The sequence below is a fragment of the Lepidochelys kempii genome, chromosome 3, assembly GCF_965140285.1.
Source record: "Lepidochelys kempii isolate rLepKem1 chromosome 3, rLepKem1.hap1, whole genome shotgun sequence".
Classification (NCBI taxonomy): domain Eukaryota; kingdom Metazoa; phylum Chordata; order Testudines; family Cheloniidae; genus Lepidochelys; species Lepidochelys kempii.
Window position 1 is genome coordinate 171,767,661 of NC_136382.1, and position 27,799 is coordinate 171,795,459.

General features: G+C 42.2%; 1 protein-coding gene across 4 annotated transcripts in view; it reads left to right on the forward strand.

Moving 5' to 3' along the window:
- Nucleotides 1-27,799, forward strand: part of MTA3 (metastasis associated 1 family member 3) — a 196,635-nt gene that overhangs the window by 139,909 nt on the left and 28,927 nt on the right. For all 4 annotated transcript variants that reach the window (XR_012158255.2, XM_073339057.2, XM_073339058.2 and 1 more), the window contains exons 11-14: nt 5,577-5,635; nt 14,957-15,081; nt 16,209-16,360; nt 17,231-17,453. Coding sequence is in view for 3 of the 4 variants with exons in the window: in XM_073339057.2 (XP_073195158.1) it covers nt 5,577-5,635; nt 14,957-15,081; nt 16,209-16,360; nt 17,231-17,453 (559 nt within the window). In the remaining variant the exon portion in view is untranslated. The remainder of the gene's footprint in view (nt 1-5,576; nt 5,636-14,956; nt 15,082-16,208; nt 16,361-17,230; nt 17,454-27,799) is intronic.

A 27,799-nucleotide genomic window follows, 5' to 3' on the forward strand; every position in this document is an offset into this window, starting at 1 on the left:
GGCCGTCATTCCCCCAAATTTAGGTTATACATAAAATAGTATGTATAATTATTTCATATAAGAATGCATATGATCCCTTCAGTAAATAAAGAAGGAAAACTTGGTAAAATGTCATTCCCACACAACCCCAACGCCAGTACTGAAATTTAGCTACCACATACTGCTTATTTCTCTCTTTTGTATTATCCTCTGTGTAGGCTCAGGTTTGGGGGGGTTTTGTGGGGGTGTTGTTTCCCTCTTCCCCCTGCAAATGCCCTTAAGATTTATGGGTTGCTGTGGTGCCGCTTCTCTTCCTTTACCTAGTTTTTCTCTCTTGCTCTGGTGAGCTAATGCTTAGGGATTGTGAGGGGAGCCCTTTTTCTTTTTGCCCACCCGTGAGGGGGGAGTGTGTGAGAGAGAGAGAGACTCATGGTTGTGTCAGTTTTTATCATTTTAGCTATTCTGTGGTCTTAAGTCTCACACCAGTTTTTGTACAGAAATTGTATAAAATTTGTACCTATGACGTTTATTAAAGAACAATGTTTTCTTCTTCCAGTATTCTGCAATTACTGTAGTACATTCCTTGAAAAGAGAGGGTTTTCATAGTGACTTTACCTTCTCCTAGAGAGATGAGAAAATTAGATCTATTTGAGCATGTTCTCCAGGCCTTCCTTCTGTTCAGAGGATTTTAAAATTTACTTTTATTTTATTTTGCCATAGCATCAGAGGGTTTCCACTGTGACATCTGCCCCTGATTATGCCTTAGTTTCTCAGTGCATAGTGCCAAGAGGATCTGTTTCATTCAAGGACATGGCACTGATCCCACAATCCTACTTTTAAGTTGTGATTTTCTGAACTGAATCGTAATACTCTACTAAGTTGAATCTCTGAGCCAAAAATGAATTCGTGTCTCTTCTTTCTGTTTCGTCTGTCACAATGAAATACCCTTCTTTTTCACTTCCCCACCCAAATATAAAGCTAAGACTTGTAGCTGAAAATGCATATTTATGTAGAATTTGTGATTATTTGTGATTATTTGTTATTTATTTTCAAGGTTTTTATTATTTATTTCTGTGCTTTCCAGGCAGCCTGGTTGCATGCCACAGGCCTCAAGTACAACAAATGTCCATGCAGGCCAGCTCCAAGCATTCTTCCCCACACATGTGACAGGGATGGGGGGAACTTGTAGCAAGCATCAGAAACTCATGTCCAAGGCTCTTTGAGCCTCAGCCTGTTCTCCAGTCCGCCCAAAGTTTTGGCTCCCACTGCTTTGTGGCTGGCTGCAAGGTGGACTTCAGCCATGCTTCACCAAACTCCTGCTATCTGTCTCCATAGAGCAGTGCAGGGAACAGACAGTGCAATCCAATTAACTTGCTTTTGTAGGGAAACTGGAAAGCAAGAGGCAGCTGATGAGCGGACACAGTAGGACTGGGAGATATGAAACAAAAAGTTACATATTTAACTGCAGGAAAATAGCAAGAATGCTAGATTCTCTGGTATCTTAGAAAAATGCCAAATACCACAGTTGTGGAATCCAGATGGCCCTGACTAAGATGAATGGGGCAGTTCACACCTTCAGAGCTATTTTTCCAGGCTGTGCCAACCTAGTCAGTTATACTGTGCTTACATTATCCAGATTATTTCAGGCACCATAAGGAATGAGCATTTATTTCATGAAAGACGTGATTTTAGGAGTGTAATTCTGCAGCAAGGGATGAATGCTGCAAAATTGTGAAATATATGAGCCCTCTGAATGGTAGTTTGCAGTGACAATGAAGATACTTTGTCTATTGAAAGATTTCCCAATTACCTCTCAAGGCCACCCATTTATTGGTTGATTGTCACTGCTGGTTCCCACATGTTGGGTCCCCATTTTATAACAGCACATTCACTTACTGCCACATCAGCTGGAAAGTCAGACTATAAGTATTGTTGGGTAAGGACCCATTTTTGCTGCTGCTCCTCAGCTCTGGCACTGATATGTCTGGTCTAGCTTTTGCTAAGCACTTTGTTCCTAGCACATCCCCATGTCTCTGCAGCCTACACTCTTTCTGCAAGCTGCATCTGTGTCACAGTACTTCGTGGGGTCCTGGCTGAAGAGCAGTACCTTAGTGGTTGAAGCAGTTCCTTCAGAATCATACCAAACACTGCAGCATCTATAAAATAAGCTGCTGCCATCCGTGTCAGGGCCTTTGTGTTCAGCCTGCCTCTTGAAACCTTCCTCCTGAGAAGAGACTCCAAAAGAGGAGTCTCCTTTCCCCCCAACTTACCTAGGTAGACATTGGCCCATCTAATATGGGTGTCAGGGCCAAGGCAGAGATCTGTAGAAGAACACAATAAGGTATGAGGTACTGGGAGTCCCCACCTCCATGCCAGCTTCAGCCTGCTCTTCCCTAATTCCTTACCTGGTATGGGGATAGCACTTTTTCTCTCCTCCAGAAGCCACAGGGTTTCATGGTTGAGCAACAGGTTTGTACTTCCTCTCACTACAAGAGATCTTTCAGGCAGATGAGGCCCGATTCCTGCTACCCCTCTGCCCTGGGGCACAGCCAGGTCTTCCTCCTGAAGGATATCCCAGGGCACTTCCTTGGGTGTCGGTGCCTTTCCACAGTCCATGAGAGCTAGGAGGAGGAGGAATTCTTCCTTGAGGGGGGGAAGTCCCTCCCCCATTGCAAGAGGACATCGGTGTGTTTGCCAATGAGATCTCTGGCTCTCATGGAGCAGCAGTATCTGAAGTCCTGGATATGTCTAAGACTGACACCCATAAGCAGAAACACCTGAGGAAGGGTCTGCTTCAGTTTCCAGAGAACCCTTCCTCCAAAGTTTGTTTCCCACTCCATGAGGACCTTGCAGAAGTGGTGTGGAAGTGAGCCATGGGCACAGCTGGTGTCAGCAGCAGTCAGAGCCAGATTTAGGGGCAGACGACCCAAGCAACGACCTGGAATGCTGGGCATGGAGGGCACCAAACTTCTGTTCTGGTTGTGAGGGCAAACACACAAAAAGTGATCTTTTGAACTAAAGGACTAAGGTTCAGGTTCTAAGGCTGTCACCTACTATAACACTATTTAATATTGGTCCACCCAATGTTGGTGCACAGTTCAATTTCTTGATGTTAGTACATTTCAGTTATTCTTAAAATTAAAAAGTTTCTATAAACTTAGAGAAAATTATTTTTTTATTTGCTTATATATCCCATGAATAAATACAGATTTATAGATCCTGGTGTGCAAATTTATCATTTTATATGACAGGGATAAATCGTGCATCAAAGTCATGAAATTGGCTACAAATGCAATATAAAATAAGATATTCAAAAGTTTAACAAGTGGAGCGGAGGCGCCAAAGACGCCTGGGGTGCCATTTGGTCTGTCCGCGGTGCCCTGTTTTGTACTGGGTTTTCAAATGCCTTTATGACACTTAGAGATCCCTCCTGCACTTAGTAATCTAGAAAGTCAAGATCAACTTTTCTGATGGGAGGAGCAGTCACCTCAAGGTGCCCTTTATAGAAAATTGGAATCCAGTTTCCGAGGGGAACCAGAGCTGATCACTGAATCCATTTCAGCTGGTTCTCTCATGGACCTTTGTTCAAATTACAGAATGGATTTTCTGGGCTGGCAGGATTTTTGCAAAGTTCAAGTAAACACACTGCATCTTTAACGACAACTTTTTTGGCTCCTTATAAAGAGATTTGGCAAATGTTGTCACTCTTTTGCCATCTCCTGTAGAAATTTAATTGGCTGTTTTAAAAGGAAACACTCAGTTCCTTTATAAACTTGTTTTTTATAGATGTTGTAGGAAAAGCTAGGTACTTTTTATATGTTTGAATCTCTGATATTAAATGTATACATGTAATATATGTAGACAAAGGATTCATTGAATCCTTTCAGTGACGGTGCAAGTCACTGGATACATTAACTGCAGGTTAGGCTACTGCAATAACTGCTCTTTCATCCTAACATTTCAAAAACTGCGATTTCTGACAGTGCCTGGGATGTTTCCCATGTGAACTTTATTTACTCTAAAAACACCAGTTGGCTGCTGTTGTGATTGATGGCCCGTGTGGTTTTTTTGCACGGTTATATGCATGTGCATTTATATCTTGATTGATCAAAAACTAGAGAATATTATGGTACCAAAGGGTTTAATACTTGTCACATTCACAATTTTATATCAGGTATTGCATTATGATGTGTAATCAGTCATGTGCAATGTTTTGTTTGCATGTATTATGAGGAACAAAGCCAAAGTCATAAACCTCCCCATATATGGTGATATCAGACAGTGAAAATAAGGCAGATGAAATCCCTCATTGAAGTCAATGTCAAAACTCTCATTCCTGTGAAGCCAGGTCTTTACCCAATATGCAGTGTAATTTAATTGGTGATTTCTAGAACATGCTCTTTTAGAAGATGGGGAAAAACAAAATATTTTCTGTTAACTTCCAAGATTCCATGCCTTGGTTGTGCTGTCTTGTATCATAATACTGTGGAATTTTCAGTAATAAATCATATTATTTTCTGGGGTTTCTTTTACAATATCAATCTCACAGCATCAGACATTATTTATGTTACCACATGTCCCACGAACAGCTTTTGTCTTGTCTGTATGTCTGTGAAGATAAACCAGATAGTCACAAATAAGCTATGAATGCTAGTTTCCGTATACAGCACATTCTTAAGTTTGAGAGTTATGTTGGTAGCAAATATAAACAAAATCATAATCCAGTAAATTCAACAGAATATTTTAGCAGTAACAAAGTTGCCATGCTGCTCTTATGTTCTTGGGCTGGAGTATTCAAAAGAGTCTAAAGAAGCTAGGCACCTAACTCCCATAGGTTTAATTGAAAATCGCAGCCTTGGCCTTGATTGAACAAATACATGCTCAATCAAAAGTGCTGTAGATGTGTAGTTTCATCATGTACTCATCATTATTTTCCATTTCCTGTACTCTTCTGTAATTCTCTTCGGCTTGGTCTGCACTTAAAAGTTAGGTCGAATTACTACATCAGCCAGGGCATGAAAAAACCACGCTGCAGATCAACATATCTATGCTGACCTAACCCCCAGTGTAGACACGGCTTTGTTGACAGAAAAATGCTTCTGTTGACGTAGGTACCATTGCTCGGGGAGGGGGTCTTCCTGCACCAATGGAAAAGCCCCTTCTGTCAGTGTAGGCTGCAACTAAGCTGTATAGGGTTATGCCGGCACAGCTATGGTGATGTAGCTATGCTGTTATAGTCTCTGTAGTGTAGTCATACATATTCTCCTACTAAAGTGAGCTAGAATTATGTATTTTATAACGTGAATGCTGACTCCTGGCTGTTGTGTGCACTCTCCCTTGCTCGCTCTCTCTTTAGTACTGTAAAATTAGATCTGCTGTAATATTTTTGTTGGTGTTTGTGAATTTTTTATTGAGTGGAATATACTATGCTTTAAAAATAGTAAAGAATTGCAGTGATGTTTGTTTTGAGTTATTAGGGTCTACACTTAAGGCCTCTGCGATCATACAAAAGCCAAGTGGAAGTTGTCTTTAAATAATTTGTTTGCAGTGATAAAAAATTAATAGTGTATTAAAAATACATTCATCTTTTCAATTAGAAACGTCTGAAGGCAGCTGAAGCAGAAAGTAAATTGAAACAAGTGTACATCCCAACCTAGTAAGTATAGCAAATGTTTATACTTTGTCTCTTTGATTAATGTGACCTAATGTATAGATAAAAAATGCACATACCATTGTCAGAAGACTAGTAAAAATGAAAGAAAATGGACCTGACTTGATGATGCTCTGGATATATGTAAGTGTGCTAGATAAAACAAATACATTACAGTAACTTGACAGATACTAAGATTTCGATCCTCCTATGGCTTATTGTTTACATATGATTTTGATTGTGGATGCCTATAACACACCCAGCATGATTAAGGCAAGGACTGATGATGATGCTCTCTTTGTGAGGCCCTTGTATTTAATTCATCCCTTTGTTCTTGTCCACCATTTTCCTTGAATAAGATAAATAGAAGTAAAACCAAAGAGAACTAGACTGGTTAAAATGCTGTGTGGATTGGTAATATACATAATGTGCCCTTGTTGCCATTTATAAAGCAGATTTTGCCAAGTAATCTCTTTAGAATCTGTATAGAGTGCTGTTACATATGTGAATAAATGCAACATTTCAAAGTCTAAGCAATTGTTTGTTAAACCAGATACTTCTACTTTACAATTATAGTTTTATCTTGTTGATACAGTATATTCTTAAACCAATTAGGGTGATAAGAGAAGAAAGACATTATGACCTTAAATGATAAGGCTATGGACAGCTTTAAATCCCTTCTCTGTGAACTAAGCCCTATTAACAAACTATTTTTATTTTTGTGTTTTAGCCTCATAATGTTTTTAGTTATTTAGCTTTTTGTATTTAAATTTCATGCTAAAGGTCTGTTTTTGTAAACATGTGGTTTATGGGAATGAGCAATAATTCATGTCTTTCACATTAATGATTTCCTCAGAGCTGTGGGACTAGCAAGGGTTAGGGGCAAAATTCTCCTTTAAACTCCGCACCACTATGTTCTACTTTCCACATGTGTATGGATTTCCTATTGACATAAATGGTAATTCTGCACATGTGCAGAGAACAGAATACCGGGAAAAAGTGTGACCTCTGTAAAGTCCTGTGTAAATTACATACAGTACAATTTCATTTTATATAGTGTCTTTCATGCAAACTCTCATCCAAGGCAGTTTTAATAGTACAAGGTAGCGGATAGACTGCAATAGATTTTAGCTTTTAATGAATCCAACCTTTAGAAAATGTCTCAGTGGGTGTTATTTAAAGCCTAAACCAATACTAATAAAATAAAAGTTTAAAAATTATGTTAATAATTTTGGATGATGGATCATTTATGACATCCTAAAGTCAGAGCAGTATTCTGGGAATAATCATATGAGTGTGCAATCATTAGCAGTTGGTATTCGTAGCGCAATTATTTTACCGTTGATGGTTTTGGCAGGTAAATAATAAAAATAAATAATTAGCACTTACATAATGCTTTCACATTCAACATCCTTGCAGCATATTTATTGAAGTCAATACAGAGACGTGTAGGTTGCACCTTGGATGTGTAGCTTTGAGCCCTTTCGCACTGCGGGAGAGTATTGACCCTAAGGGAAAGTAGGCAGTGTTCCCTCATGGGAACTGTCATACTGGATCAGATTTAGGATTGGTTTAGTCCAGTATCCTGTTTCTGACAGTGGTCAGTAACCAGTGCATCAGAAGAAGCTGCAGGAACACCAAAGTGGATAAATATGAGGTAGCTGTAGTACGGTTGCCTGGTTTGTGGGGTATTCTGGTCCTGTATAGCTCCCCTAGTACATGGGAGGTAGTTGCCAGATCCCACCACTCTAAGGGTATGTCTACACTATGAAATTAGGTCAAATTTATAGAAGTCGGTTTTTTAGAAATCGGTTTTATATATTCGAGTGTGTGTGTCCCCACGGAAAATGCTCTAAGTGCATTAAGTGCATTAACTCGGCGGAGTACTTCCACAGTACCGAGGCAAGCGTCGACTTCCGGAGCGTTGCACTGTGGGTAGCTATCCCACAGTTCCTGCAGTCTCCGCTGCCCATTGGAATTCTGGGTTGAGATCCCAATGCCTGATGGGGCTAAAACATTGTCGCGGGTGATTCTGGGTACATATCGTCAGGCCCCCGTTCCCTCCCTCCCTCCGTGAAAGCAGCAGCAGACAATCGTTTCGCGCCTTTTTTCTTGAGTTACCTGTGCAGACGCCATACCACGGCAAGCATGGAGCCCGCTCAGATAACCGTCACCGTATGTCTCCTGGGTGCTGGCAGACACGGTACTGCATTGCTACACAGTAGCAGCAACCCCTTGCCTTGTGGCAGCAGACGGTACAATAGGACTCGTAGCCGTCATCGTCATGTCCGAGGTGCTCCTGGCCACATCGGCCAGGAGCGCCTGGGCAGACATGGGCGCAGGGACTAAATTTGGAGTGACTTGACCAGGTCATTCTCTTTAGTCCTGCAGTCAGTCCTATTGAACCATCTTATGGTGAGCAGGCAGGTGATACGGATTGCTAGCAGTCCTATTGTACCATCTTCTGCTGGGCAGGCAAGTGATGAGGTTGGCTAGCAGTCCTATTGTACCATCTTCTGCTGAGCAGCCATGAGATGTGGATGGCTTGCAGTCCTCCTGCACCATCTGCTGCCAGCCAAAGATGTAAAAGATAGATGGAGTGGATCAAAACAAGAAATAGACCAGATTTGTGTTGTACTCATTTGCTTCTCCCCCCCCCGCCCCATTTAGGGGACTCATTCCTCTAGGTCACACTGCAGTCACTCACAGAGAAGATGCAGCGAGGTAAATCTAGCCATGTATCAATCAGAGGCCAGACCAACCTGCTTGTTCCAATAAGAACAATTACTTGGTGCACCATTTCTTATTGGAACCCTCTGTGAACTCCTGCCTGAAATACTCCTTGATGTAAAGCCACCCCCTTAGTTGATTTTAATTCCCCGTAAGCCAACCCTGTAAGCCATGTCGTCAGTCGCCCCTCCCTCCGTCAGAGCAATGGCAGACAATTGTTCCGCGCCTTTTTTCTGTGCAGACGCTATACCAAGGCAAGTATGGAGGCCGCTCAGCTCACTTTGGCAATTAGGAGCACATTAAACACCACACGCATTATCCAGCAGTATATGCAGTACCAGAACCTGGCAGAGCCATACCGGGCAAGGAGGCGACGTCAGCGCGGTCACGTGAGTGATCAGGACATGGACACAGATTTCTCTGAAAGCATGGGCCCTGCTAATGGGGCAGGTTCATGTGGTGGAATGCCGATTCTGGGCTTGGGAAACAAGCACAGACTGGTGGGACCACATAGTGTTGCAGGTCTGGGACGATTCCCAGTGGCTGCGAAACTTTCACATGCGTAAGGGCACTTTCGTGGAACTTCGTGACTTGCTTTCCCCTGCCCTGAAGCGCATGAATACCAAGATGAGAGCAGCCCTCACAGTTGAGAAGCGAGTGGCAATAGCCCTGTGGAAGCTTGCAACGCCAGACAGCTACTGGTCAGTTGGGAATCAATTTGGAGTGGGCAAATCTACTGTGGGGGCTGCGGTGATGCAAGTAGCCCACGCAATCAAAGATCTGCTGATATCCAGGGTAATGACCCTGGGAAATGTGCAGGTCATAGTGGATGGCTTTGTTGCATTGGGATTCCCTAACTGTGGTGGGGCCATAGACGGAACCCATATCCCTATCTTGGCACCGGAGCACCAAGCCGCCGAGTACATAAACCGCAAGGGGTACTTTTCGATAGTGCTGCAAGCTCTGGTGGATCACAAGGGACGTTTCACCAACATCAACGTGGGATGGCCGGGAAAGGTACATGACGCTCGCATCTTCAGGAACTCTGGTCTGTTTCAAAAGCTGCAGGAAGGGACTTTATTCCCAGACCAGAAAATAACTGTTGGGGATGTTGAAATGCCTATATGTATCCTTGGGGACCCAGCCTACCCTTTAATGCCATGGCTCATGAAGCCATACATAGGTAGCCTGGACAGTAGTCAGGAGCTGTTCAACTACAGGCTGAGCAAGTGCAGAATGGTGGTAGAATGTGCATTTGGACGTTTAAAGGCGCGCTGGCGCAGTTTACTGACTCGCTTAGACCTCAGCGAAACCAATATTGCCACTGTTGTTACTGCTTGCTGTGGGCTCCACAATACCTGTGAGAGTAAGGGGGAGACGTTTATGGCGGGGTGGGAGGTTGAGGCAAATCGCCTGGCTGCTGGTTACGTGCAGCCAGACACCAGGGCAGTTAGAAGAGCACAGGAGGGCGTGGTACGCATCAGAGAAGCTTTGAAAGCCAGTTTCATGACTGGACAGGCTACGGTGTGAAAGTTCTGTTTGTTTCTTCTTGATGGAAACCCCCCGCCCCTTGGTTCGCTCTACTTCCCTGTAAGCTAACCACCCTCCCCTCCTCCCTTCGATCACCGCTTGCAGAAGCAATAAAGTCATTGTTGCTTCACAGTCATGCATTCTTTATTCTTTCATCACACAAATAGGGGGATGACTACCAAGGCAGCCCAGGAGGGGTGGTGGAGGAGGGAAGGAAAATGCCACACAGCACTTCAAAATTTATTGAATGCCAGCCTTCTGTTTTTTGGGCAATCCTCTGTGGTGGAGTGGCTGGTTGGCCGGAGGCCCCCCCATCGTGTTCTTGGGCGTCTGGGTGTGGAGGCTATGGAACTTGGGGAGGAGGGTGGTTGGTTACACAGGGGCTGTAGCGGCAGTCGGTGCTCCAGCTGCCTTTGCTGCAGCTCAACCATACACTGGAGCATATTGGTTTGATCCTCCAGCAGCCTCAGCATTGAATCCTGCCTCCTCTCATGCTGCCACCACATTTGAGCTTCAGCCCTGTCTTCAGCCCGCCACCTCTCCTCCCGGTCATTTTGTGCTTTCCTGCACTCTGACATTATTTGCCTCCATGCATTCGTCTGTGCTCTGTCAGTGTGGGAGGACAGCATGAGCTCAGAGAACATTTCATCACGAGTGTGTTTGTTTTTTTTTTCTTTCTAATCTTCACTAGCCTCTGGGAAGGAGAAGATCCTGTGATTATTGAAACACATGCAGCTGGTGGAGAAAAAAAGAGGGACAGCGGTATTTAAAAAGACACATTTTATAAAACAGTGGCTACACTCTTTTTCAGGGTAAACCTTGCTGTTAACATTACATACATAGCACATGTGCTTTCGTTACAAGGTCGCATTTTGCCTCCCCCCACCGTGTGGCTACCCCCTCAACCCTTCCCCCGCCCCATGGCTAACAGTGGGAAACATTTCTGTTCAGCCACAGGCAAACAGCCCAGCAGGAACGGGCACCTCTGAGTGTCCCCTGAAGAAAAGCACCCTATTTCAACCAGGTGACCATGAATGATATCTCACTCTCCTGAGGATAACACAGAGATAAAGAATGGATGTTGTTTGAATGCCAGCAAACATACACTGCAATGCTTTGTTGTACAATGATTCCCGAGTATGTGCTACTGGCCTGGAGTGGTAAAGTATCCTACCATGGAGGACGCAATAAGGCTGCCCTCCCCAGAAACCTTTTGCAAAGGCTTTGGGAGTACATCCAGGAGAGCTGCGAATACCCGGGCAAATTAATCCTTTCACGTGCTTGCTTTTAAACCATGTCTAGTATTTTAAAAGGTACACTCACTGGAGGTCCCTTCTCCACCTGCCGGGTCCAGGAGGCAGCCTTGGGTGGGTTCGGGGGGGTACTGGCTCCAGGTCCAGGGTGAGAAACAGTTCCTGGCTGTCGGGAAAACCAGTTTCTCTGCTTGCTTTCTGTGAGCTATCTACAACCTCATCATCTTCTTCGTCCCCAAAACCTGCTTCCATGTTGCCTCCATCTCCATTGAAGGAGTCAAACAACACGGCTGGGGTAGTGGTGGCTGAACCCCCGAAAATGGCATGCAGCTCATCATAGAAGCGGCATGTTTGGGGCTCTGACCCGGAGCGGCCGTTCACCCCTCTGGTTTTCTGGTAGGCTTGCCTCAGCTCTTCCAGTTTCACGCGGCACTGCTTCAGGTCCCTGTTCTGGCCTCTGTCCTTCATGCCCTGGGAGATTTTGACACAGGTTTTGGCATTTTGAAAACTGGAACGGAGTTCTGATAGCACGGATTCCTCTCCCCATACAGCGATCAGATCCTGTACCTCCAGTTCAGTCCATGCTGGAGCTCTTTTGCAATTCTGGGACTCCATCATGGTCACCTCTGCTGATTGAGCTCTGCATGGTCACCTGGAGCTTGCCACGCTGGCCAAACAGGAAATGAGATTCAAAAGTTTGCGGTTCTTTTCCTGTCTACCTGGCCAGTGCATCTGAGTTGAGAGTGCTGTCCAGAGTGATCACAATGGAGCACTCTGGGATAGCTCCCGGAGGCCAATACCGTTGAATTGTGTCCACAGTACCCCAGATTTGACCCGATTTAAGCGCTAATCAACTTGTCAGGGGTGGGGTAAGGAAATCGATTTTAAAGCCCTTTAAGTTGAAAAAAAGGGCTTCATCGTGTGGATGGGTGCAGGTTTACACCGATTTAACGCTGCTAAATTCGACCTAAAGTCCTAGTGTAGACCAGGGCTAAGCTCTTTCCAGTGACTTCAGTAGTAGTTCGGTGCTGAGAGGGGGTGTGAGAGCCAAAACACTAACACTGGTTTATGGCCTAATCCTTCAGTCCTTACTCAGGAAAAACGTGTTGAAATCAATGGGAATATTGCTTGAACAAAGAACTACTAAATCAGGCCCTAAATTTCTTTGCTTCATGCCCTTCTCCTCAGCGAATTTACTTTACTTTAAACTAATAAAAGGTTGGAATTTTTTGCTCCTCCCCACAAATGTAGTTAAGAGCAGAATCTTCTTTTTTACTTAATTGGTATATGCTCGTGTAATGACACGTTCACTCCATCAGAAATGTACTTCCTGGTTAGAATACCATCTTTTTTATTTCAGACAAGGTGGGGAAGTAATATTTTTTTATTGGACCAACTTCTGTTGCTGAAAGAGACAAGCTTTTGAGCTTCACAGAGCTCTTCAGATCCGGGGAAAGTAATCGGAATGTCACAGCTAAATACAAGGTGGAATTGGCGACTCGTGGGAGGCACAAAAAGAGGATACCAGTTAAGGGGGGGGGCACATGACTGCCCCATATGACCCCCACACATGACTCCTTCCCGCTCGGGGCCACCACAATCTCCCTGTCCGCTCCCCATTCCACGTTACCTTGGGAGGGTGGGCTCTGTCTTCCCGCTGCGCTGGTTCCCCTGGTATGTTCGGCTGCAGCCCCAGAGCCTCTCCTGGACACTGCCTGGTGCAGCACCGAAGCTGCCTGGGAGAGCACCCGGTCGCGGCAGCAGCGGGCTGCCCTCCTCCCACTCTCAGCTTCTGGGGACAGCGGCCAAGCAAGTCAGAGTCCTCCGCACCATGCTCAGAGTTGGCTCCTGTCCCCAGAAGCTGAGGGTGGGAGGAGGGCAGCCTGCTGCTGCCGCAGCCAGGTATTCTCCCAGTCAGCCACTGCGCTGGACCAGGCAGCATCCTAGGTCGCATGGCTGGAAGAGGCTGTGGCCCCGCCCCTTCCTCTCCCCACCTGGGCCGGCTGCTGTAGGGGCACATAGGCTGACCAGACAGCAAGTATGAAAAATCGGGACAGGGTGGGTGGGTAATAGGCACCTATATAAGACAAAGCCCCAAATATCGGGACTGTCCCTATAAAATCGGGACATCTGGTCACCTAGGGGCACTTGACCCTTTGTGCCCCACCCATGAGTTGCCCCTTTTGCAGTCATAGGGCAAAGGAGGGTTAGTGAGTTACAGATTGTTTGTTTTGATACATAAAACCAGTGTCTCTGAGTCCATGATTTTTAGAGTTTAGCGAAGTTATGAATTTAAGCTCCTAGGGTTGTCTTTTGAAAGTGCTGTGCAGGTTTCCTTTGTGGATGAGGGCTGAGAGGTCAGATATGGAGTGATTGCTTTGCGACTCTGTTCCATCGGGTGTTCTGCTGTGACGTTGGGAGTACCTTTCCCAGACCTGAAGAAGAGCTTTGTGTAGCTCGGAAGCTTGTCTCTCTTTACAAGCAGAAGTTCGTTCAATAAAAGGTATTATCTCAGGCCCCTTATCTCTCTCATAGCTTGGAACTAGCACAGCAACACCCTACAAACAATAGCTTTCAGTTTTATTTTTAAATGTTCCTTATTTTGAGTTTAGCGTTTGGTGTATGCATTAATAATTTTTTCTTTGTGAACGTTTTGTGCCTTTTCTTAGTACAATATTAGGTTGAATAAGAGAGAGAATTTTATTTCTGCTTTGGCAAGTAGGTCTGTGCGAGGCTACCCATTTTCACATGTAAAAATGAAAGACGGGCAGACTGGTTCAATAATAATAATGCTGCTTAGCTCTTATATACCGCTTTTTTATCAACAAAATAATAACAAATCCCCTTATGCTTTTATGTAAATTGGTTTGGTAAATTGGCCTTCTCCAAACAAGCCCTTGTTTACTTCCCTCCCCACTCCACATCCCAAAATTATTTTACACATGCCAGTCATTTTTGGACCCTGTCTATTAGAATCCACTTTTTAAACTCGGTACTGCTTTAGGGCTTCCTCTATATATTTAAATTGTGTGCTTTCTGGCGCTTTAGAGGTCCACTGTGCACTCGAGACTACAGTTATTGGGAAGTCCCCAAGCAGCACAAGGTTTAAAGAAAAGAGCAGAGGTACTCAGCAAAGAACCTTCTGCTGCTGGAAGAAAGAACAGGTCTGTTTCTACCATCCTCTGCTCCTTTGGCTACTATGGCCAGTTGGGAGAGCAAATTAGATCATCAAAGATATTGAGAGCGAATGTCTCTTTCATTGCTAGCAAAAACAGATTTTTGCTGGTAATTCAGGAATTTAGTCATTTCCACTATTCAGTGGACTTTGGGGTTTGTGGGTGGTGAAACTATATGAAATGTGTCACTTTTACAGGTTATAAATCTTCACACATTTGTCGCAGTGGAAAATTCACCATTTTTTTTTTCAGCACAGCCTTGTCTTGATGTGTGAAGATAAATTTTGGTTTTCTGGAAAAACATTTGTTTTCTGTGCAGTGGGATATCTCCAAAGCATTATGTGTTGCAGGGAGGCTAAATGCACTATGTAGAACTCAGTGATGACCTGTGTTCCAGCATTTTACATGTAGACCTTAGTCTTGCAAAGGCTTTCATCAGCTGTTTATATAATCAGCTTGTTTTTGTCTGTAAGCTAAACAATTTATTAGAGAAACATAGAAATAAATTTTGTTACTCAGAAGAATTTGTTACAGATGGTGTAGTTCATAAACCAGAAACATAGAATGAAATCTTGCTCATGTTAATTAACTGGTTATTAAAATATTTTCTGAGAGATTACTTTTTATTTTATTTAAAGCAACAAACCAAATCCCAATCAACTATCCAGCAACAGCGGGAAACCAGGTGCAGTGAATGGAGCTATGGGAGCATCTTATCAGGCACAGACCTCACTAATAGGCCGGGCTTGTGAAAGTTGCTATGGTAAGTAAGATTTTTTTTGTGTGTGTGAGTTTTAAGAGTGCAGATGTCATCTGAACATTTGTGGCGCGTTTTTTTGCCAGTATTAATTTGCACCCTTTGATAAAACAGATGCATTTGTTGAATCTGTTACCACATTCCAAGCAAAGTGTAGGTTGATTTCTTTTTGATAGTTAGAATTGAGAAATGCTGCATATTTAACTCTTAAATCCGAACTACACCACTATAATAGATTAACTTCAATATTTTAGACCAAGTTTATGACCTATTTAAAAACTGTAATAGTTGGATGGATTGGGAGCTGGACTCAAGGTAATGTGCTGGACTTGGTACAGTGATCTTTTCTCTTTGGAGCTCTGTATTCAAATCCTGACTTTAGTCACAAGTGCAAATGCATTTTGTGAGTTTAGGATGGTCCCTAGTGGACTTTTCTATATAGCAAACCTCACCACAGAACTTGGCACAAATGAGAGAGAATATGACAAAATTTGGGACAGGTAGTGGTCTCAGCTCAAAAGAGATTGAGGACTTAAAAAGAGATGAGATATATTTTTAGAGTTGTGACTAAGCTTATATAAAAAGTGCCCTCACTGTTCACCTCTCTATCATGAACACCAAATGCAATTTTAACAATATTCCATACAGAAAGCAAAATTAAATATATGGTTGACTGTCTTCCAGATGGGAGATTTCTCTGTGCAAAGCTCTTCATTTAGGCCAGTTTATAGGTCTACTCAAAAGTAGATTTAATGGGGGCTGGGATCAGGTCCATAAACATTAGTTTTGTATGATACATTAAAAAAACAAAAGTTTTGACCTATTCTGGGTTCAGGGGCATTGTTTTCTTTTACTTCATTGAAAACGGAGGAAATAAATTAGTCTTTTCCTAATGTTTAGGGATCTCAAGTTCAAAACTGATAGGGAAGTTGATTATTTTTTCCCTTAAATTTTTTTTAATTGTTTTTTAAGACCTCTAAATCACCTTAAAATAAGTTCTGTTTTTTACTCTGATAGATTTGTAGTACTTCTTTTAATAATGCTCGAGGAATAGTAATAGCATATAGTGTTCTTAAATTTATTATATGTAATGCAACATACATCAATTCAGCTGTATTTTTTCTCATTCTTAGCCACACAGTCTCATCAGTGGTATTCTTGGGGTCCCCCTAACATGCAGTGTAGATTGTGTGCATCTTGCTGGATTTATTGGAAGAAATATGGTGGCCTAAAAATGCCAACTCAGACAGAAGAAGAGAAACTATCTCCCTGTCAAACCACAGAGGTAGGATTATGTAGGCAAATGTTTCTGCTATAAATATGACACGTTTCTCAGAAGTTACTGTGATTTTAAAATGTGGCATGTAATGTTTCTTGAGCCTGTGCTGAGAAACGGAACATTTTATACTTTTTGTGGTATTGAGTTTATTAATATTTATTTCGGGTTTGACTGTGCTCAGTGCTTTACAAAACACAGAGTGAGACTTAGGGTTTTACTGGCCCATTATGTTTTACAGTCTAAAGGACCAGGACAGCAAACATTTACTCCTTTGTATAAAGTTACTCCCTTGCAAAATCCACCCCATGGTACTCAGTGGAACCTGAGTGAAAGTCACATCTGAGCAGAGATCCAGCACAAGATTTATGCATTGCTGAAGTCTGCTTTTGAAGTCTTTAATGAATGGTGCATAGGCCTTGAGCTGTCTTTTTACAGAGATTAATTTCACCCTCCAACTTTCCTTGTGACTAGGGTCCTAAATTAAAAAAAATAAAAAGTCCTCCTTCATGCATCTCTGGTGGGTGACCAATGTCACCTTATCAATCAAATGGTGTTGGTATCTATAAAATGCCAAAACTCAGATCTTTTTATATGGTATTTCCTATTCCTATCATTAGTCCTCTGGACTTCTCCAAATTTTGAGTGAATTCTGTGTGGTTATTTCTGATGCTTAAATACAAGCAAAATGACCTACAGTGTTTCTTCTTCAATTGTGTGGGGAAATACGCTAATTTCTTCATTTCTCTCTCAATTTTGGTAATTTTATTGTCTTTTGTTATATTTCACCATTGGTAACAGGATTTTTGGTAGCTGTTTGAGACTCTTGTGGTGGTTTTTGTTGCGTTTTAGTTGCGTGTATTTTATGATTTTTTACAGGATCCCCGTATTAGAACTCATATGTCACGCCAGGCTACACAGGGTACGCCAGTCCGTAACACTGGTAGTCCAAAGTCTGCGGTGAAAACGCGCCAAGCCTTCTTCCTTCACACGACGTGTTTGACAAAACTTGCCCGTCAGGTCTGCAAAAATACCCTCCGGTTGCGGCAGGCAGCAAGACGTCCCTTTGTCCCTATTAACTGTGCTGCCATTAGGGCAGAATGTAAGATGTTTTTAAATTCCTAGCTTAATGTGCTGTGCTTCCAACCATTTTCTGTCTTTCATTTTATTTTCTTTTTCAATAAACATTTCTTGTCTACACCTCTTTTTTTTGTTTTGTTTTTTTTTTCCCTCCAAGATCTAAGTTTACATTTGTCCAGTGTATCACCAACACATTTAGACAAAGACTATCTGTTAAGGAAAGATTTCAAGCCAGTTTTATGAATGAAGTGGGTATTGAAAAGGGGATATTGCAAATGAATTAAGAAAGAGCATCATCTTCTCATCCACCTATATCACATACTGTCATAAATGTTTTTGCTAGTATCGGCAAATCTTATGGGAAACTGGTGTGCATGTTCTGTAACACACAAGCCATATTTCCTACAAGATACGGTGAAATATGAGTTTGCTTTTAAAGCATTTATTTTTTGTTTTTCACAACTAAAGATACAGGGCTAGATTCTGCTACTCTTACTCAATTTGATTTCAGTTGGACTATTAAAGGAGTAAGGTACTGCTCATCACATAAGAAAGATGGCAGAATCTTACCTTTTATGTCCATTTAATATTTTTAAGCTCTAAAGATCATGATGGCCACACTTACTGTTTCACCAACGTTTTACTTCTTTTATCCATTCTTAAATTTCAGTTTTACACATATTTCTATACTGTTTTTGTGCTTTTTGTTTTATAAGAACACAACAAAACATAAAGAACCTTGCTGCATTAGTAACTTAATGAAAGCATATTTAGCCAGAATGAACTTAAATAGCTTTTTGGAGGTGAAAATATGAGAAATGGTTGAGAATGTTACAAATGAAAAGGTAGTAAATTAATGGCTTCTGTATGCTCCTGTGTGTTTAGAGTGCAGTCCAACATCCGCTGAAGTTACTGGATACTTCACTGGGCTTTTGATCAGGTCCTAAATGTATAATTTAACGCAGATGCCACATGACTAACTTTCTCAACTTCCATGGGACAGTATCTTCAAAGCTTGCATTTGGTGCCCCAGTATGGAATACACTACCACATCATCTCACGTAACATCAGATCTAACAGAGAAAGAGCTAATAAGATTAGGTCAGCCATCCTGGCACAGTTACTAACGTTTTTATTGAAGAGAGAATTTTTGAGAATTAGAATTGATTTTATAAGTCTAGTTATTGGATTAAGACAAAAATAAGGAATAATTTTTCCCTGGGGTTTTACACTGGGATGTTAATGTATTACTCTTCATGATAAAGAAATCATGGGTTTAAATCAATTCTTGGGTTATTTTTACTTCCTCTCCGTTTCCCACACTCCAACAGGATCCAATCCTGCAAACATCCAAAACTTGATAAGATTGCTCATGGGAGTAAAGTTACTCACCTGGGTAAGTGTTTGCATGATTGAGCCTAAGCTACAACTTCTGTTTGCTTTACTCATGTCCGTCTGACTGGGCTTGATTCTCCTTTTCCTTAAACTGATGTAAATAAGGAGCCACTCCACTAAAATCAATGGAGTTAAAAACATTGCAAGAGGAGAAGCATTCACCCATCGTGTAAATAAAGCAAGAATGATTTCGCTTTGTGCTTCAATTTTGGTAGGAGAGGCTGATGAAGGCTGAAATGTATTTACTTTTTTTTTTATCCTTAATAAAGATTACAGCAAATCACTTGAAAGATTCAAGAACCAGTAGAATAACAACTCATTGATGAGAGGAAAAAATGTCTCTCTTAAAATTGATGTAAATTGGCACCAATTTCTAAAGAAAGCCTGGGGGGGAAATTTTGCTGTAGAATTGGATTCACTTTTGATAGAGAATTTTGAACCTTTATCCCTCCTTGTTCTGATTTTATCCTCTATTTTGTGGATTTAACAGGAGCTGTAGAATTTCTTCTTGTTTGAAGAAACAAAACAAAATGGTTCTTCTCACTGTTAATCATCATCCTAGAAGGGACATTACTTTATACACAATTCAAATTTTTAAAACAAAGGAAATGAAAAGCAGAACTTCTGAAAAGGAAATAGCCGTTCTTCCATCAGACTAAGAGTGTCTTGAGTGCTTTGTTCTTTTGCCTGAAAAAGTGTCATTACAAATTAAAATCATGGCCTGAAAGATCTTTTTTGTAAACACTGACATTAGTGTTTGTTTTTACCTGAAGGACAAATTGCATCTCTGTTCTGTCTGTTATATTCTGCCACCCTGATTGGCCCTGAAAAGATTTAAAAAACCCCACAGTAACTGATTGTTTTTTTAACAGGATTTAAAAGACCATCAAATCATTTGATATAGTGGGGTTCAAAGAGTGTGTGTGTGTGTGTGTAATATTGTTTTTACATTGTATTTCTCCAATAATATCTTCTGTGCATAAGAGCATAGTACTCCTCATCCACAGATTGCTTGTCCATGGAACTGTCTTGCGCATCATTAAATCTTATCTAATAACAAATAGGCCACATAATTTTAAGTTGCGATAAAATATGAGTTTCTTGCAGTTGGTTGTTCTTCCTTACGGTGACTTATATGTGTTTCTCTGTGATAGTGCACTTGATTGATTCTTATTTTACAATTTAACAGCCTCTGTTCTGAGCCTTTGTTTCATTGTTTTTGAAAGAAACTGTAATGTCATTCACTTTTATGTGGGGGCATAGATACATTGATTAACAGCAGTTAATGTCTGTGCTGACCATGAATGAGTCACCAGCTATAATACTGAATAACACCCTTGTACGGTACTGCAGCTGTTGTGATCTTCTGAGGCACTCAAGCTAATAGCCTACTGGCCAAAGTAGCAGGTTGCTGGTGGAAAGGCATTAAAGGGCTGAAGGGTCTTGGGCTCTGGAATTTGCCTTCTCATCTTGGTTTGCCAAAGCTTGGATGTAATGACCCTTCTGACACTCTGCAAGACTCACCTGTTCATGTGATTTTATTTTTATTTGTATTGTGGTAGTGTATTGTAGTCTAGAAATTGCAACAGAGGACACTTGCTAGGCACTGTACAGACACATTAAAAAGTTTACAATTTAAACAGACACAGGTGGAGGGCAAGCAAAGGTGAAAGCCAGGTACAGAGGTAGATTGCCTGACTCCCAATTCCATGAACTGTCCACTAAACTGTACGGTTCTCTCAAGTTTCAGAGTAGCAGCTGTGTTAGTCTGTATCTGCAAAAAGAACAGGAGTACTTGTGGCACCTTAGAGACTAACCAATTTATTTGAGCATAAGAGCACGAAAGCTTATGCTCAAATAAATTTGTTAGTCTCTAAGGTGCCACAAGTACTCCTGTTCTTTTTGTTCTCTCAAGGTTTCTTTTCAGGCAGGGTGGGAATAGGCTGTGTGTGAATGGTGAGGTGAGCTTTTGCTGAGAGCTGTAAAAGAAGCCATATTTTGCTAAGGATAGCATCTGTGTAGGATCCTCGCTCCTAAGTCTTGGCTTATTGGCATAGGATAGGCAGAACTCCTCGGTCTCTAGTGAGGATTTTTTTGCCCCTAAAGGCAGAAATAGTAGTCAGGTTCACAAGTCAAACTCTTCCCTTCTGGTGGTCAAGAAGGTTTTGTGTGTCAGTGTGTGAAATGGAGTGAATATATTTTTAATTCTTTTGTTGAGTTTTGTCTTTGGAATTGTTTGGAATGTCCGTAGAATTTAGATATGCATACCTGTGAGAAATTAAACTAGAGAAAAATATGCATTGCACAAGGGTGATCCTTAAAGGCTTCTACCTATGAAATGGGTAGATTGACCAGCACCTTTCAAGATCAGGTTCTAAATCAGGAACTTTAAATATTAATATTCTGTCCTTTTGAACCTTTACCCCATCCCAGGGCTGCATTTGTCTTTTGGAGAGATTGTCCCCTCAACTCTGCTTTCTCTTCTGAGGCATTGCAGCAGCTCATGCCCCTGCAGGCTTCAGGGACTGAGACAGGCCTAGAGAAGCCAAAGGAGAGGCCTTTATCTCTGCCTCCTCCTCCCCTCCCCCCACCATAGAGTTTCTCATTGAGGAGCTTGGCCAGCTCTGTGAGCGGAGTGCGCTTCATCCTCACAGCCAAGAGTGGACTGGTCACCTCCTTCCCTTCTCCTGGGTAGGAAAGAAGCCAGGCAGGATTGTAAAGATTGGCTCCACTAGGCTATCTCCATCAGCTGCTATGAGAGGTCATCGTACCCTGATGTCCAAGTTATTGTTCCCAGCTTCCGCTACAGGTTGCCAAGTTCTCCCCCCCACCCACCTCCACCTCCTGTCCCCAAGAGCTGATGAGAGGGACAGCAGCCCAGATTTGTAAGAACAAGCAGGCAGTAAAAGGCCTCGTGACTCACCATTATATTCTTTCTATCCCTCCTGGCCTTGGTTTCATGAAGCCAGAAGGTGTCTCAGTAAGCATAAGTCCAAATTCATCCTAGTGTTACTGCCACAGGTAGATGTGGCCATTTGTGGGTGAGAACTCAACATTACTACCTGGGTGAGACTTCTATTTCAAAGAATGGCCTCCTCGCTATCCAGGCCCTTCACAGGCAGTCACAACCAGGCAGGCTTCACTTCAGCCCCTCCTTTGAGTGTCAGAGCTCTCAGGTGGCATCAGGTCAACAAGAAAAAATAAATTAACAAGTGTCAAACTGACATCCAAAGTGCTTCTGCATGCTTCAACAAGCAGTGCTAATGTGAGTAGACACGGTTGCAGGTATAGCTAGTCTCAGTTTAAAAATTCCCTCGTGTAAGGTCTTCTCACTGAAAAAGACAGAGATACAAATCTGTTTCATGCAAATATGTGGGGGTTTGGGCCTTGAGAGCAGATGCTCAAGCAAATGAGTTCTCTTAGGTGTTCCTGGGAAATTTTATGGAAAGCTGAAGCTATTCAGAGTCATTGGAAAAGTAGATTTACAATCCTGGCTGCTGCCAGATGCTGCAGAAAGGATTTTGATGACAGATGGGACCCTTAGATATGTACAACAGGAGAAAATACCTCTTTGCAAGTGGTAGCTAGAACAAGTGGAAGGTGTTGAGGTGAGGTATGAAGGTGAGGCAAGGTCTCATCGGCCTTTTTTTCCTCAGAGCTATCCGCATAACTCCCAACCAGCCTTATCTGGAGTTAGACCCCTGGTTGGTGCCAGTCTCTTTCAGTTTGGGAGCAAATGGCTATCTATAACTTTGGTCAAAATGAGGTCACTGGACATTTTTCAGAGGGATTACCCTATGTAGCTGTGCGTGAATCACTGGAACAACTTTGGCTCATTCCCAATTTCAAGTAACCCATGGAAATGCCAGGATATGAACGAAATCATCCATAACCTACTTCGGAACGAAGCAATGCAACCTGTTTCCCATCCTATTTCTAGCCTCAGAGTATCAGGAACAAAGAGCAGGGCTCTGCCTGAAACATCTGAATAAGTTCCTAAAGGAGGCTTATCTGCACATTTCCATTTTACCATCTCACAGACATCTAAGTTTTGCATATGAATAGAAGCTTCCTCCCACCCCAACATCAGTCATTACTGTTTGATCTAAAAATGCCACCAGGATCTCCTCCAGGGTCATGGCAATATTAATATTGGCTTTATGAAAGAAGGAAATTCACTTTTATCTCTTGCCAGGCAATTTTTCTGATCAGTGGTCTGGACAGAGAGAAAGCTTCAAAAAACTACAGAAACCGTCCAACTCTATGTATCTTGGATTCATGATGCATGTAGACATGTGGTTCCAGGGTAGTCAGATATAGGCCTGGGTGGGGGGTGAATGTTGTCAGGTACAGGTTTTCCAACTCAGAAGAATGTTAACATAAAGATGAAGACCCATGTAAAGAAAAATAAGTGGTGTCACAGAACAAAAATCCAGGTTTTATTGGATTAATGATTGCATTAATGAACCAGGCAGAGCAATCCCTATGTCAGATGCCAGCTGGGAATAATGCAATGGGTTCATTCAGGTCAGGAAATGGGTACCAGAAAATAAGAGTGCAGCATCCATCCGGTAGAACATGATGATTCACTGAGGTTTTGAAGCATTGTTCCTGCCAGGGATAATAGAATAGTGCTGGTCATGACAATCAACTTGTCTGATGGGGTTTTCATAAATAAACTAGGGAGAACGCAATCAGTTCCATGCCACTGTAAGATGGAGGATATATAATATACCTCATTCCTCTGTGAGTACTTGCTCATGTTCATTCCATGCTAGGTGTGTGCGCATGCCGCATGCACTGTTGCTGGAGATTTTTCCCTTAGTTGTATCCGTTAGGTTGGCTCTAGTGCCCTCTGGGGCCCTCGGACCACACGCTGTCTCAGTTCCTTCTTACTGCCCATGATCGTTGCTGGAACAATCCTTCTTGCTTCAGCAAGGCTTCTTCCCAGTGGTTTTCAGACTTTTTCTACATTCATAGTTATCATAGCGTAGTGTATATAGTTTAGTTAGTTACGCTATTGTACAGGGACTTCTTTTCCCCAGGGGCTGGGCATGCCCTGGTCCCCAGGCTTCAAGTCTTGTGCCTCCTGTGGCATGCCTATGCCCATGAGTGACCTGAACTCCAGTTACTTAAAGTGCCCAGGCGAAACTCACATGAAGGACAAGCGTCAGATCTGTTGGGACTTCAGACTCTGCACTAAAAAGGACAGGGACCTCAGACTGAAGGCTAGCCTCATGGAAGCTGCCCTCAGACCTGTCGCAGAGCCGAGCCACTCTGATTTGGTGCCGAGTACTTCAGCATCCGTGTGAAGTGCTCCCCTGGCACCAAGCTCTTCCAGGCACTGTTGGAATGGTCATTTTTGGACCATCTGTTGCTCTTCAGCCTGGCATAATGAATATCATCGGACTTTTGGGTCCTGAACACAGTGACAGCCAGTTATACCCTGCAGTTTCATCACTGTTGTTCTGTGATATGTGTTGCTCATTTCCATTCAATGACCCACCCTCTGATTCCTCTGTCTGAGTTACCAGCAAAAAAGAGCTGAGAGGATGTGTGGCAGGTGGCGCCACTTAATCTGGCACATAAACATGCAACTCCAGAGGCTGCTAGAGCCAGCCCAATGGATACCACTAAGGGAAAAATCTCTGGCAACGGGACACACGTCACTCACACACCTAGCATGGAATGGACATGAGCAACACATCTCGAAGAATGCCACTTACGGAAGGTTAATAACCGTTTTTTGGGGGGATATTCATATTTAAAGGACGTTCCTGCTTCCCACCCTGAAAGCACACTTTTGTGAAAATCCCATTGTAACAGATCTATAGACCTTAGCATGATGAAGAAAAGGAACACTTATTTGTGCTTACCTGAAAAATTTCTTTTGAGCAATAAGGTCCTTGGGCCTGCCCTGACAAATATCGTCCAGAATAGAGACAGAAACTGACATCCCAGGATTTGGGTTGGTTTCATTAATTTCTCATGCTCTGTAGTATGAGAAATTGCTGTGCTTTTTCCTCAACGTGTATTTAACACAATGTGTGGTTTAGGAAAGTAGAACTGAATTATCCTGGCTTTGGAAATTTAGGGGGTGCAGCATTGCCCTGCTAGGAGTGACTGACAAGTCTGGTTCTGTCACAAGCATGCCAAAGTACCCATTGTAATGGCTCTGTGGCTCTTATTACTAGGAGAAGAGATTTTCCTATTCTGCTCACATTTATAGCAATGTAAATCGGGAATAACTCACCAGAGCACAACGTAGTTATGCTGGATTTACACAACTGAGAGTAGAATTTATGCAATTTGGCAATAAATCTGGATAGTTCTCAAATGTTATCAACATTTTAATTGCCAGATATACAGCTTTAAATAACAAAAGGTCTGTACCTGGTACTTCATGATGTGGACTGCTTCAATGGCAAAAAGATGTACATTCTGCTTCATTTTTATTTCTAATAGATCAGAACCTAATATTGATTTACCTACCTTTCTGAGTGGATAAAGCATACGCTGTACACTTACAAAACCATTGCTGATTAATTCACATGGGGTGCTTGTATCAAGAATTTAGATTTTCTACCAGTGACCTTACTGGCTACATCTAGTCTGAAAATAACTTTTTTTAATGTATTACGTTTTTATGTTGCCTTAAAGTATGAAATATCAAAACCAGAAAATTATTTTTATTTATGTATAGAACACGTTTTTGTCATAGTGGCCGGGCACTTACAGTTAAAGAATATTAAAATTCCATAAAACTGCTTTTAAAAAAGGCAAATAAGTACATCTGATATCACCCCCAGAGACTTACTAGGGCTCAAGAGGATTTAATCCCAAATGAGACAACCCTGTCTCTGGGCCCAGAGATTTGCAACCTCAGGAGGAGCTGACAGCAAAAGCCTTGCAGGAGATCAACTCCGAGGACAAACACCCAAGATTGCACAGTTCCAAAAGTGTGTATATGTCCATCTCCAGACTCCTTACAAGACTGTGATATTGGTTGACATGACAACTAAGAAGAAACCAGTAATATGCAGAGCAGTCTTACCAGAGAGGCTGCCACATTTGCCTCTTTGCCTTTCGAGCCACCATAATTTGCATTATCAGTGACAAGGCCTTTCCATTGTGATTACATCAGGCCCTGGCTTTAGTTAAAGCAACGAAGAAAGGACATGAAGAACCAAATCCATTTTGAGGGTTTGCTCTTCTTCCTCTCTTTTGTATATGATAAATCAGATGGAATAATGCATTTCTTCTCTTGTTCCCACCGATGTTTGACGGCCACCAAGCATTCACATTTGGCCTTGGTCACAGGACGTAGATTTCATACCCCCTGATCCATGCTCCATTGACCAGCATCAGGTGTTTTGGTGGGACCCTGAACATGGAGGTCAGAGATCATTGTTCTGGGCAAACTCCAGCTATTAAGTCAAGAGGCAGAATCAGTAGTATACACCCAGGCATAGCTTTCCCTGAGGAAGGCTTGTTCCTTTCAGAGTCAAAGCCTACTACCATTCCAGAGGGCTGCGTTCCCAAGTAAGCCAGCCTCCTCTACGTCTCCTTGTCCATGAGCAATGGTGTTGTCCTGCCAGCCAAGATAGGTTGCAGCCCAGTTGGGTGTAGTTTTGATTTTTTTTTTCCCCTTGAATCCTGGAGTAACTTGTGAGCCATAGAAGGAGTCATGACCCCTTAAGAAAACCATAGCTAGATGTTGTACATAAGCATTTAAGGTAAAGAGTATGGTGAATGTAGGATTGAGGGTACTGAAAGGACAGAAGAAGAAGCAAATTTGCAACTGAGGAGAAAAAGCAAAGAGCAGCTTGCAAGAAGAGAAGCGTGTCTACATGGGATTTAATAACTACTCATCAGTCACTCTACCCAGACAGGAATAGGGATGAGCAGCTGGCTTAAGAATCTGAATAGTTGTAGTGGTGGAATGTCATTAGCATGTGGATGATGGGAAGAGACAAAGCATAAAAGGAATCCAGAGAGTGGTAAGTTTTTGGTATTCAATATGCAGTGTCAAAAACCTTTAGTGGTCAACTAATAATAACTGGGTTCCAAAGTATGTTCAAGAGAAGTCAGAGTATGGAGGCAAAATAATGATCAGAGAAGGCAAGGGATGAGGACAAAATTACTTTGCTGGTTTTAGAGCAAATGTTTAAATGAATTGGAAGGGTAGGATTTGGTCTTTAAGAGTCTGAACCATTTACTTGCAGCTCTGTGACCCATCACTATGGTCAGGAGGCTTTTCTCATCTGATCAGAAGGCTTGGGAGTCGAGGCCACTATATGTGATGGTTATAGTGACTGTTGTTGCCATTTTCATTGTTTTCTTGGTATTTGGTGAAAATTCAAGGGAATTCAAGTGGACACTGATTAGGCAGCTCTCTGAGTTTGTTTTTTGGGGCAAAAAGAGAGGCACACTCAAAGATGTGTTCTACATCTGGATTCACTTGACCGAAGAATGCCAGGCTCCATTTTTTAATGTAAATTTCAGCTCAGGACAGGTTTTTTTTTTTTTTTTTTTTTTAAATTCCTTCCTCAACTGTTGTGTGTTACGAGACTCTGTAAAATAGTTGCTGGGTTCCACCCCAAAGGTGGCTGCATGTCAGTGGTGGATGAAGTGTAGTTTGTGTATTACTTTAAATTTGTAAAACATTTTTTGGAATCCTCTTCTTGTTTTCAGGTGATTTTTGGTAACCTTCATCAGCTTGTTGGTTTTCCTTGAATTTTATAATGTGTGGAGGAGTCTGTTACAAGAGATGGCTTTCCTGATTCACAAGAATTTTCCAGATTTTGAACATTTTTTCTGTCCCAAATTGGGAGGAAGAGGTGAAATCTTGAAAATTTTCACAAACCAATAATCCGAAAAATCGTGTGAATCTGGTCAATCAAAATGTTTTGTTTCAGTTTTCAACCTTTTATTGTTTTTAACCTTTAAAAAGTATAAATAAACTGACATTTT